The 12,264-nt window shown below is 37.4% G+C and overlaps 1 protein-coding gene across 5 annotated transcripts in view; it reads left to right on the forward strand.

The window, feature by feature from the left end:
• CEP112 (centrosomal protein 112) overlaps positions 1 to 12,264 on the forward strand; it is a 308,615-nt gene that overhangs the window by 229,848 nt on the left and 66,503 nt on the right. For 4 of the 5 annotated variants that reach the window (XM_081956682.1, XM_081956685.1, XM_081956683.1 and 1 more), the window contains one exon: positions 879 to 1,028. In XM_081956682.1, the coding sequence (XP_081812808.1) occupies positions 879 to 1,028 (150 nt within the window). Of the gene's footprint in view, positions 1 to 878; positions 1,029 to 5,833; positions 5,965 to 12,264 lie in introns of all 5 variants that reach the window. The other variant, XR_014175685.1, reaches the window with a different exon arrangement.

The following is a 12,264-nucleotide window of genomic DNA, read 5'->3' on the forward strand; positions in this document are numbered from 1 at the left end:
TTCACAATCAGTTGATTATGTAAAGAGTACAGAGTACAATCCCCTATGTTGATCTTTCCAGATAAAACAGAAAGAAGATAACATAAGAAAAGTCTCAGTTTATCACTTGGGGATGGTGGCAGCAATATTTTGAAGAATATTTTAGATTAAGATTATCTACTCCTGACCAAATAAACTAGGTTTCACTATTTCCCGCAGAAAACAACTCAGCTTTGGAAAGTTCCTAGTGATGGTTTGGCAAGGAAAGAACCCCCACCAAAGATGTAATGCAGGGACTGAAATGAATGCCTGTTTTAGCACAGTGCTAAATGTACACTACATAGTTCAGAGCAGGTAGAAGAGATTACTGGGGAAAACTTGCTTGTAAATAGCTACATGAATGTATTGATAACTATTCTGTATCATGCTAAAAAGGCAGACTAACTACACTATACATTAGTATAACGTATGATAATATAATACATTTTCCTTCTTTGGTAGTTAACTCAATATTCTCTTTGCTGCATTTCCCTGTATATATGCAGAAGCATTTCAGACTATCAGTTTTCAGATCATTACAGTAAAGTGGAAAATTGGAATCCTATATTTGATGTTTTTTATATAACAAATGTGCTTTGTTCTGGTATGCAGATTGTTGGGGGACTTTCATAGTGGAAAATTTTCTTCTAAATGTTTTTGTTAGCAGTTTATACTATTCCAAACTCAATGTTTCTTTTCTATGTAGAATTTTCTGCTTGCTGGCATGTAACATTAATTTAAGCTATTTAGTTTTCACAGTTGAGTTTGCCAACTCAAATTCTTGTGTCAACGATAAATACATTGCAAAATGTATAACTTCTTACTGTTGCAATAGTTTTAGCATGCTGTTTTCTTTTTAGATCATAGCTGAACTTAAGGCAACCATTTCCTCTCTGACAGAGGAAAGCAACCAGTGGCAACTTGCTGGAGAAAGGCGTCTGCAAGATGTTTTACAAAAGTTTGAAGATGAGAAGCAGCAGCTGATTAGAGATAATGACACAGCAATCAAGGTAATCTGGGGCTTTGAGTCAATTATGCTGCCAGCTGTTTGAGTATAATTAAAAGTTTTGAAAATATTGACTGTGGCCTTAAAATGCATGTTGAAGTCACGCTTTTATAGAACTCAGCATTTCTTTTTCTCTAGAAATTTCATATAAAATATGCTTGTTATTTCTGTTGTGCTTTAGATGCATTGTGAATGCTAAAAATACCAGTGAATGAAAATTTCTAAATACATTACATGGTTAATTGAAAAATATCTACCATTTGCCTCCTTTGTGTGATTTAACAAAATTCATTGACATTTTCCTTAAACACATGCTTGAATATATGGTTCATTTCCAGTTTGAAATATTCAGCATGTTAAAAGTTACATTTTTGTGCTTCCTTACCTAACTCCATAGGTATGAATAGAAAGAGCTAGAATAAATAGGGGATTTCAGCCTTGTATCAGAGTTGAACTCTGACTGGGTCTTCTTGAAGTATCTGGGACATTTGATTTGGCTGTGTTAAGTAGGAATTTGATCTAGTGATCTTTGAAAAAATGAATAGATTCTACCAGCTCTTTTACTGTTGTCCCCCTGTGCTAATTGGCTCCATGTCCCTGACATGTAGCTGGGTCCAAGTGATGGTGACTTCATTCTTGGTTGAGGATCTTTGATTAACTTGGATTTTGTACTTAGTGTGGGATTAATAATTATATCCATCCATGACTGTTCCATGTGTCAGGAATTTTCTGTGCCATATCTACTCTAACTGAAGTGGGGCCTATTCGATTGGCAACTGGTGGACCTAATTGGGTTTCAGAAGAAACTTGGATTTTACCCCAAAGCTCTGGTGCATGGATTGGTGGAGGTCTTGGTCATTGCTTGTAATGAACAAGTGATAGACACCTGGATTGCATCACCCCAGTGCGGGCTCTTTTTTTTTTTAATGGATCATATAGAGTAGGGGTGTCAAACTTGTGGCATATCATCACAAGTTTTCCTCCGTTCACTAAATGGTGTGGGTGTGGTCAGGGCATGATGGATCCAGCCCACAGGCCACAAATTTGACACCCCTAATATAGAGCTTCTTGATTTACTAAGGAACTGTAGGAGATGAAATGACATAGAGATGCCTAAAAAGTTGTTAGTGAAAGATGAAAAGTAGAGCCAACGAGCAGAGATAAGATCCTTTATTAGGATGTTCTTTTTGGCAATAAGGGCAGTAAAGCAATTGTACTTCTCTGCTCTTATGTACTTATCACATCTGTAGATAGCCAACTAGCAGTTTTGTTTCGGATTGTCCTTTCCTTCCTTGGGAAGGAGGAGCCATGAAAGTTCTTGCAGAGCAATTGTGGAGAATATACTATACTCAACACCTGTCAGACAAAGTCAGTTTACTTCACTTGTTGATGGTGCTGACTGGACAGATCCCTTAGGAAGTGGGAGGAGTTTGGGCTAATTAGTGAGCCTGGCCAGTTATGTTCTGGATCTATCCCCCCCCCCCGCCATTGGTCAAATACTCCTGAGTGTGCAAACAGTGGTTAATGCCTCTTTGCAGGAGTGAATGGCTCCACCAGCCTCAAAAGAATTGGTGGTGGACTCCCTACTCAAGAGGGCCCTGGATGAAATGAATTTACCTGGATCCTTTTCCATCTGGATTCAGTTTGGGTTGTAATACAAATATGACATTGGTCAACTGATGGATGACCTATCATCACCAAGGTAGACATAACCTTGAAACCAAAGATACACAGGCTAATTCTTTTGTTATTTTAATATTATAATAACAGAATCTTGCATGCTATTTCATCTGACTCATTGCCTGAAAACTCTGGATGGGGGTGAACCAGCTCCAGCTCAACCCTGGCAAGATAGAGTTCTTTTGAGTCTTGGGTCTTTCTTTGTTATCTATGATATTCAGTGATACAACACTTCCACAGACAGTGTCTGTGGGACTTGACAGCTCCTGCTTGGAAAGCATGTGAAAGCTATGGCTAGGAGGCCTTTGCACAAGATATGCCTTGTACATCAGTTGCACCAGGGGCGGGTTGCTGCCGGTGTGACTGCCGGTTCACAACCCACACATAATTTGCACGTGCACACACTTTACGCATATGCACACCAAGCGCACGCTGCATGTGCACTGTTCAATGTAAATTGTTGTGCACGCATGCCCAGAACAATTTACAGTGAACTGCACACACATAGTCACTAAAATTCAAAATGGTGGCACCCAAGCGGCAGCAAGGGAACTGGTTCAGGGGCATGACAGGCCTGGGTTGCTGCCAGTTCTGCAACCCAGGCCTGAATTCCACAACCGGCTCGACTGAACCGGGCGGAACCGGCAGCGATCGACCTCTGAGTTTCACCCTTTTCTAGACAAGAGGCATTGCTCACAATCACTCATGCCTTGGTCATTTCTTGGTGGACTATTGCATATATCATTTTATTATTGGCCATTCAATGAGCGCTCTACTGAATATTTATCTTGCTTGATGCATGGCAGACATTATACTTTAATCCTATATAGCATTCAAAGTGTTCAAATATCATAAAGACAAAAATAAAAAGTATACTAAGATGAATTGATGAACTCTGTCCAGTGTTACTCGGGGCTTTCAAGCTATAATGAATATTCCCTTTCCTCTCTTCTGTCCTAAATTTCCAGTTTGTTCTCACATTGGTCCAGGTTTCTCCAAACTCTAAATATATTACATTTGTTATCTTGATGTGAAGTTCCTACATCCTTGAAGGACCTCAGTTTTGCATATGAAAACAAGTTTCATAATCAGAGCAGGATGTTTATGATATTCTATAGTTGAAACATTTCAAAATTACATTGTGCTTTAAAATTCAACTTCTTAACGGCTTGCTGAATAGCTATTGTTGTTGCAGTTAGGCTTAAAGGTTCAGCAAAAGATTGTAAATTGCATACAATCAGAAATGTTGTGATTGCTTTATTTTTCACTGTTAAATTGCATTTGGCTTCTAATAACAAATCCTGAAACACTTGTGAGACATTATCAAAACTTTGATCAATTTCACTGGGTTCAGGCTGGTGTCAAAAATCAACCAAGAACACACAAAGCTGAGTTGTAGGCAAAAGCATGATCAAGGTCCAGTGCAGATGTCAAGCAAAGGATTCATTATTAGTTGCCAAATTCAGAGCAGTAAGCAGAACAACTTTGTCAGATCCAGACACATGTCAGGGTTTCCAGGATGTCAGGTGAAGCTTAGAGTTGAAGAAGAGCTGTCCAGAGTATACTTCAATGTTTGATTGCTTTCAGACAAGAAAGTAAGGGCTCCTGGCCCAATTGGTAACATCCTAGAGCTGGTTGCAGCTGCTCAAAAGTAATAATCTATCCCCAAATTAACCATTACTTTTGGAGTGCTCTTCCAAACAATTTGACCGCTTGACTCATAATATTGATGCTCTTGCTTTCATACAGTTGGGATAGTTGCATGGAGAATTCCATTGGTTCTTTACTTACCTTCTGCTCTTCCAACCCTCAGAAGGGAACCAATCTGAGAAAGCTATAACGCACTTTATTCCTATCCATTTATAAAGTAAAAACATTTCATTTGCAAGCCTACTGTTAACATTATTATTTAAAGCTAATTTATCTTCATAGGAAACATTTGTCTCTTCTACCTACTTACTAATAGTTGGCTTTTCAAATGTCTATTTGGAAATACCACTTGCTTGGTAAATGTTATAGTGCTCTAAATACCTCCTAATTTACATATGACAAGTTTGTTCTTTAAAAAAATCCAGTATAAAGCTTTTTAATTGGTTTAGTGGTTGTAATGTATCTAAAACATGAAAGTGTCTGCGTTGGCTATCACAATGTGCTCCGCAAGCAAACCTTTGTTGCTCTTTTTAAAAGCATGTTGAAAAAATGCTGCATGTTTTTGAACTCTTTATAATTGTGTTATAAATATTTTGTTTGTTTGCTTGTGGCTTGTATATCTCAATTCAGAGAGAGGGGGCACCATTGCACTAAAAGTGAAAGGGGACAAATTTTAATATTTGAACTATTCATTACATGACTTGTGTATAATTTGTGAATAGTTTTAGTATGATCATTTACTTGATCTTAAGTCAAAGGATGAACATTGTCTTTAAACATCTAAGAATTTAAGAATATTGTTTGTGAATATACTTTGCCAGACACATGTCAGAATGATGTTGATTGCAAGGTTCCAGCTTATGACATTAAGCAAGATTATGGCACAGTCTATGGTCCAATTGAACCCTTGGTACAATAACTTCTTGTCTCTATTTCAACTGGATCATTCAGAGAATCTTTCAGCCTTTGAAGTTGAAATAGCAGAGCAAATATGTACATAGAGTCACTGGCTTCTCTATAATGGCATCTGGAAGTCAACATTTCTAATAAAATAATTTTCATTTCAGAGTCAGTTTCTTATAACACCTAGTTGACCGTATAAATAATCATTTAGTGCCCTCCATTAAAGTATACCGGTTTAATATTGTTGGCCCCACAACAATATTAAGTGAAATTTAATGGTGGGTATAGTTCAACTATCAACAATAAAGGAACAATGGTGACTATGGATTGACCATCAGCCGTAAAAGAGCAAGCAGTCAAGAAATATGCCACGAACTATCATCTCAAAATTATACCGCCAGAATTTGAAAGCGCAGTGTTAGTTTTTAGTGGTACATTTAAAAAATAACAATCAAGGGCACAAGCAACTAAGCGATAACAATTAAGTATTAAGCTTTTTTTAGGTGTAATACATGTATTGTATATGAAAATATCTGAACTAAAGTAAACTAAAACAATGAGCCTCCCTCTTTCCAGAAACATCATGTCATCCTCAAACTTCTTGAAGTCCTCCAAGACTTTTTGAAAAAGAGCTCCCAGCAACAAAATGTTTTCAACCTCAATTCTTTCAGTGGATTTCAGATGCCATTGACTTTCTAGGATTTGAGGTAGGAAAAGGACAGGGCTAGAAGATGGGATTTTTAATGTAGAAATGAGAGGGTGCTTTAAAAGTCGTCTACACTGATACCTCAAAATGTCAGCTGGCTCTTCAGGGAATAGAGTTGGTCTTCAAACATCTCCCATACGTCCACATATTATCAATGCCACTCTGAATCATTATTCAACCAATTGCATTGTTTCATGATTATTAATTTTTTGTGCCTAAAAAGGACCAACTGTGAAATAGTAGGCATTTCTTTTTTATTTAATGTCAGATATTGAGGCTTTGTCAAACAAAGCTTTTTATGTCTTCCATAAGGGAGATAATGCCTGGCTCCTTTTTTCATACTCATCAACCAAGCTTCTTCTATCCATCACAAAATGTGTTTCATTTTCTCCTGGGCTATTTTTACTCTTGAGCAGAAGACACTTATGCTATGTGAGGTGTACTGCCCAGATTGTTCTGGAATATTATGACTTTCATTAAAGTGTCTCTGGGAAGGCATATGTCAAACCCCCGCCATTCCCAGATGCCTGACAAATGTGTTATTAGGCATGTTGCATATCACGTAATCACTGCCTCTGTGTAACTAGGACTTGATGAGGTTACTCCTTGGAGGATGCAGAGAACACATCCATGTAGTTTTTATAAATATACCATAAATATCCATCTCCGGCTCAAAGGAGCATTTGGCAAGAGAGTGAGACAAGCAGTGCTGCCAACTTGGACTCTGGCTGCATTAATACAACCTAGCTGTGACAATTGCTTTCCTGCACTTCAAGGAAAAAAAGTGTTGGGGGGGATTGTAAATGCTTATTCTTAGAAGGGGCAAGGATAAGGAGTAATGGCATTCTATTTTTGGTAAATCATAACAATTCAGAAAACTGGAACTCACTGAGATACCCTACTTGCAGTCATTTCCTCCCTTTTCCTCTGAGTATTTTTTAAGGAAATGTATTTTAGATATAAGTGATGGGTTGTCTTAGGTTGCCAAGCAGAGGCTAGGTAGTTAAGCATCTACCGGTAGCCTAGCAACTTGACTTTAAGGATCCTTCCCTCCCCCTGCATATCATATAATCTCTGAGTTTCTGAAAAAAAAATACTTGTTATTATTTATCTGCATTCTAAAACTGAACTATATGATATTCTTTTCATTTTTAATTTGCTATAATTTTGTAACAGCAACCATTGAATTGTATCAAATTTTAGATAATTTTAGGTCAGTTAAAACAATGTAATTTTTTAAATTTAATATTCTATTTCTAATACACAATTGTTTAAACAAAGCCACCAATTTAACTTAAATGTTCATGAAAACTTAATAATTAAGCTGACCTTTCCGAAATGTTAAGCTATAAATTTATTAGTTCAGGCTTCTATCAATATATTTCAGTAAACATAACTTCCTCCAATATCAAAGAAGAGTATATTTCATTGAGTTGCTACTTCCACTTGCTTTAATAGGCAGGGCCAAACCTATGTACAATGTAGCTATAGGAAAAAGGGTAACTTCTGATTCTAGTCCTGTCCAGTTTTAATGTGAAAGCTATAAATAGACACTACTTTTTATAGTCTTATATCCTTATGTGATAGGTGTAAGAAAGGAGTCTTTCTTGACATGATAGCAGTACTCCAGTATTTGAGAGGCTGCCACAAAGAAGAGGGGGTCAAATTATTCTATAAAGCACCAGAGTGCAGGACAAGAAACAATGGATGAAAACTAATCAAAGAGAGAAGCAACTTGAAATTAAGGAGAAACTTCCTAACAGTGAGGACAATTAACCAGTGGAACGGCTTGCCTTCAGAAATTGTGGGCGCTTCATCACTGGAGGTTTTTAAGGAGAGATTAGACAATTACTTATCTGAAATGGTATAGGTTTTCCTGCTTGAGCAGGGGCTGGACTAATGTCCCTTCCAGCTCTTCTATTCTTTCTAGGGTCCAAAAGCTATCCATTGCAGGGCTTGGTCAGATACATAAACCAAGCTATGGTAAATGCTATGACTTAATGAAAATGGTAAAACAAGATTTTATTTTGTCCATCAAAGAAACAGCCAATTGTTTATCCTTGGGTGACCACTGTGATAGTTCCCTATAAAATAGCCCGACATGTGTCTCAAAAGATGGGCGCCAACTGAGTCTGCAGGATTGCTTGGGGAATCTAGACTATGTAGTCTATGGTAGCACTGTCGTAGTGGTATGTGAAAAAGAACCTAGGAGGTGGGATGAAGAAATGCCTAAGGAGCAGTCAGATAAGAGAGAGCTTAGCCCACAACTGCAAGATAGATGCAGAAAGAAGGTTTAAAAGGGATCCTCCCTAACTTTTCAAGTTGTAAAGGAGACAGTGGGAGATTTGTACTTTCAGACTTGCAAGATTCCGTTAATGTAGCTTTACAGTAAAATAGCTCATCTACTTGTGCTTCATGTTTGGACTACCAAACAGAGGAGGCCGGCATCTGTCCTAGAGTAGGGATGGTTTATCTGGTCTTGGTTAGGTTTGAACCTATTATATATAATTCCCAAATCCTGAACAATCAGACTCTGCATGCAACTGGTCGATTGGGAGAATCTAAAATCCTGTTCAGTTGTGAGCAATCATCTTTGGCTAAAAGGTTTCATTGCATAGTTACGTCTATCTCTGCAGTTCACATTTGAGATTTTTCACATCATGGCAGTTGAATTCAGTTGTTAGAATCTAGAGCTGGAAGAAAGGAATCTTCCCCTGAACATTTTTGCCCAATTATATGAATATCAGTAGAGAATAATTTGCATTTCTGGTCAATTATGAAATCAGTCCATCTTTTCACAGTTTACCAATTTAAGGGCAGTAGGGTCTACCATGTAATCCTCTGGATTCTACTGATAATTGCAGTCATGCATAGAGAATGCAACAAACAGGCAATTCCATTTGGTACTTCTAGTCCCAGAGATCTTGATGTTAAAACTTAGTAATATTTTTCAGCAACAGTCCTCTTCTATTTCTGTTTCAGGATCTTTTGTTCCAAGGTTGGCTAATAGTTTGTATGATATCATATACATCATCATAATATATCATTTATATATCATTTAGACTTTCTAAGGCTTAAGGTTATTTACCGTCAAATCAAAATCAAACAGATAAAAACTGTCCCGTTCAAAAACTAAGGTAGCCCTTCCTCATCAGCATTCAAACATCCTATGGAAAGTAAGTCATCGGTGACTTCTTGAAAGCCAAGTACTTGACTTATTCTGCATCTTTGAAGGCAAGATATTCCAAAGTGTGAGGACAGCCTCAAAGAGGCTTGTGGAAAAGCCCCCACCATTCTCCCTTCAGACAGTAAGGACAATTGGAGCATCAGTGAAACTGAAAAGGCTTCCCTGGCTATGGCCTCCTGCTGCTGTTCTAGCAAAACCTTCTCTAAATTTTAATTTGTTAGCCGCTCCCTCTCCGCAAGGGACTTAGTCTCCTCTAAGGTGATTATGACCCTATCCAGGTTCAACACTGGAAATGGAATTGAGCTAGATTGATGGATCAATAAATAGTAGCTCCGTCTTACACAGAATTATTCTGAGCTTGTTTTGATCCATGCCCTCCCCAACTGCAGGGGCAGAGACAGGAGTTTGCCAATGTCCTTGGTCCATGGAAAGGTAGGGATCTGTAGCTGGCTATTGTCAGCATATTGATTATAACTCATATAATCTTTGAACATGAACTGTGAAGCTGGTGGAAGGAGAACATACCACTGAAAAAACCCCAAACTATTTCCAGATTGATTTGGTTGAGAACTTCATTTTATGTTAACGTTCTTCGTTTTCTAAAATTATTATTCAACTTTTTCAGCTGAAAATAGTATTTGAAAATACAGCATTTTATGAAACAGTCCACACCAAAAAAAAATGTCTTCAAAAGTTTGGCCAGTTGGGCAACTATGAAAAGGTTGAGTCTAAGCACTTTATAATACATAACATTTTTATGAAACAAAGAACTCATTTTCCCGTAACTGGCTTTGCTCACTGCTATTTCTCTTGGCTTTTCATGCCTCAGCACACTAAAAAAAACCATACATGACAAACATCAAAATTACACATTAGAAGTCTTGCACCTGGCAGGTTTTTGTACTTATCTAGCCATTTTGTTATAGTGGCTAAGGCATCAGACTAGAAATCAGGAGAGAGTGAGTTCTAGTCTGGCCTTAGGCACAGAGGCAGTTGGGGACCTTGAGCCAGTCCCTTTCTCTCAGCCCTGGGAAGGAAACAATGGCAAACCGTGCCAGGAAAACTACAGGAACAAGCAGTTTCTGAGAATCAGATATGATTGAACATAAGACGTAAAAGATTGTTATTGGATTGTGGTTTTACTTGTATCTTTGATTGTGCTTTAAAATGGGTTTTTTTACTTTCAATTAAATTCTAGTTTATCTTGTTCAGCAGCACTTAATCTATATCCAAGTCAAATGAGCTAAAAATAATTTGGAGAGGGAGGCAAAGTTTAATGAGTATGGAACAATTTTGAAAGCTCTTTTGGAGATTTTGTTGGTTTCAGAATACAGTCTAAAAATGAGATCCCAGGAATCCATTTCATAAGGCTGGGTTTCTTTATGGAAGATTCCACATTCAAAAGTTTGGGGCTTCACAGAAAGGGCTTTGAAAAAATCCGTCTCTGCCTTTTCCAATTCCAAGTATTGCAGAAGTAACCCAGGCTTTCCAGTTGTCAGTCTTTGTTCTGCTTCCAGAGACTCTTTGGAATTGTGCCTGTCTTCCTTTTCTGTTATGGAACAGTGTTGACTTGGAGTTTTTTCCAGCACTGTAGGAGGAAACACAATATTAACAAATTTCATTCAACTGCAAAAATTTATGGGAGCTTTATGGCATTTTTAGAAGAGCAGAAGAATGTTTACCTCTTTGTAGCAAAATTAATAACATCTAGTTTTCACAGCTTGCTGCAGTAATGCAAATGTTACATTTGAGACATTAGCGCAGATTTTAAAGTGAAACAAATGATAATTTTTCAATGATGATAATAAGATAGGGTATGAATCCAATAAATAAATAAAAAATAAACCACAGTTCTTCTAGAATCCCAGAATGTTTAACTTGTGAAAAACTAGGGACAGTTTGAAAGTGACACTGCTAAGGAACTGGTTTCTGAAACCAATTTTCAAATTACCAGTTATCCCATTTGCTTCTGATAATATTGGTTTTAAGTTTTAAAGTACTGTGACTAGCAAATACGCCCATGCCAAATAGCATTTTACCATTGTAAATGAGCCAATCTTGGCGCTTTCAAAAGCAAATGAGCAGACTGCATTCCCGAAAGTGACAGTAGGGCAAAAATATGAATTATAATCACAAAGTTTTTAGGGTTGGAACTATCCCTTTTCTCAGAGTCTCTGATATTCAACTCCTACATAAAAATAGTAGACATGAAGTCTTTCATATAACACACAATTCATTTATATAATTCACTCTCTTTAGACATAATATCAGCTACATGGATATCTTTAAAAGGAATGAGAAATAATCATAGAGAATATAGGGCAGGGCTTTCAAACTCGCAGCCTGCGGGCCAGATGCGTCACGGGCTGGCCATGGCCACACCCGGTTTAGCAAAGGGGGGAAAAGTCCCAATATGTCACATGACACCGCCATGATGACATGAGTTTGACACCCCTGATATAGGGGATATAGAAATTTCATGCCTAGAGTTTGCATACAGTGAAATATTGGTTGTTATTGGAAGAGGTACAGTTAAAGGATTGCAAGAATGGAAAAGAGTAGGCTGTTGACTATAAAAAAAAATCTTGCATCTGGACCTTCTCTTATCAGGTCCCTTTCCTAACTATGCTTTTTATTAAACAAACAACTGCTAACTTTAGGGCCAGGTTAAGTATCACAGCTTTCATTATTTGCAAATGTAGGTCTGTGCTATCATCTGTGAAACTTGAAGCTTTTAGCAGGTTGCTTCAATCCATTATTAGTAGTTCTGATCTACACAGATCGGTAATAAATCTATCTGGGAGAAGAGAGTAAAATGATTGGGGGTTGAAAGGCTGTAAAATTGGAGAATACAGGTAATCTGCACTGCTTTTTAACAGCTCTCCTTCTAGTGTGTATATTAGTGGGGCAGCTTTTTATTTAAACAAATGTTGGCCATCCTTATGCATAAGTGTACAAGACCTGTCAAAGAAGGAAATTAAGAGTTGTTGCATTTTCACTGTGTACATTTGAAGTTCAGAAAATAAGTTTTTCTTTCAAAGGCAGACAATTCTTTCAAAGATGCATCTGATATTTTTATGTGAGTAAACTTTTATAATTGATAGGTAGGCAATA

This window comes from Natrix helvetica (assembly GCF_964273705.1).
Source record: "Natrix helvetica genome assembly, chromosome: 1".
NCBI lineage: Eukaryota > Metazoa > Chordata > Lepidosauria > Squamata > Natricidae > Natrix > Natrix helvetica.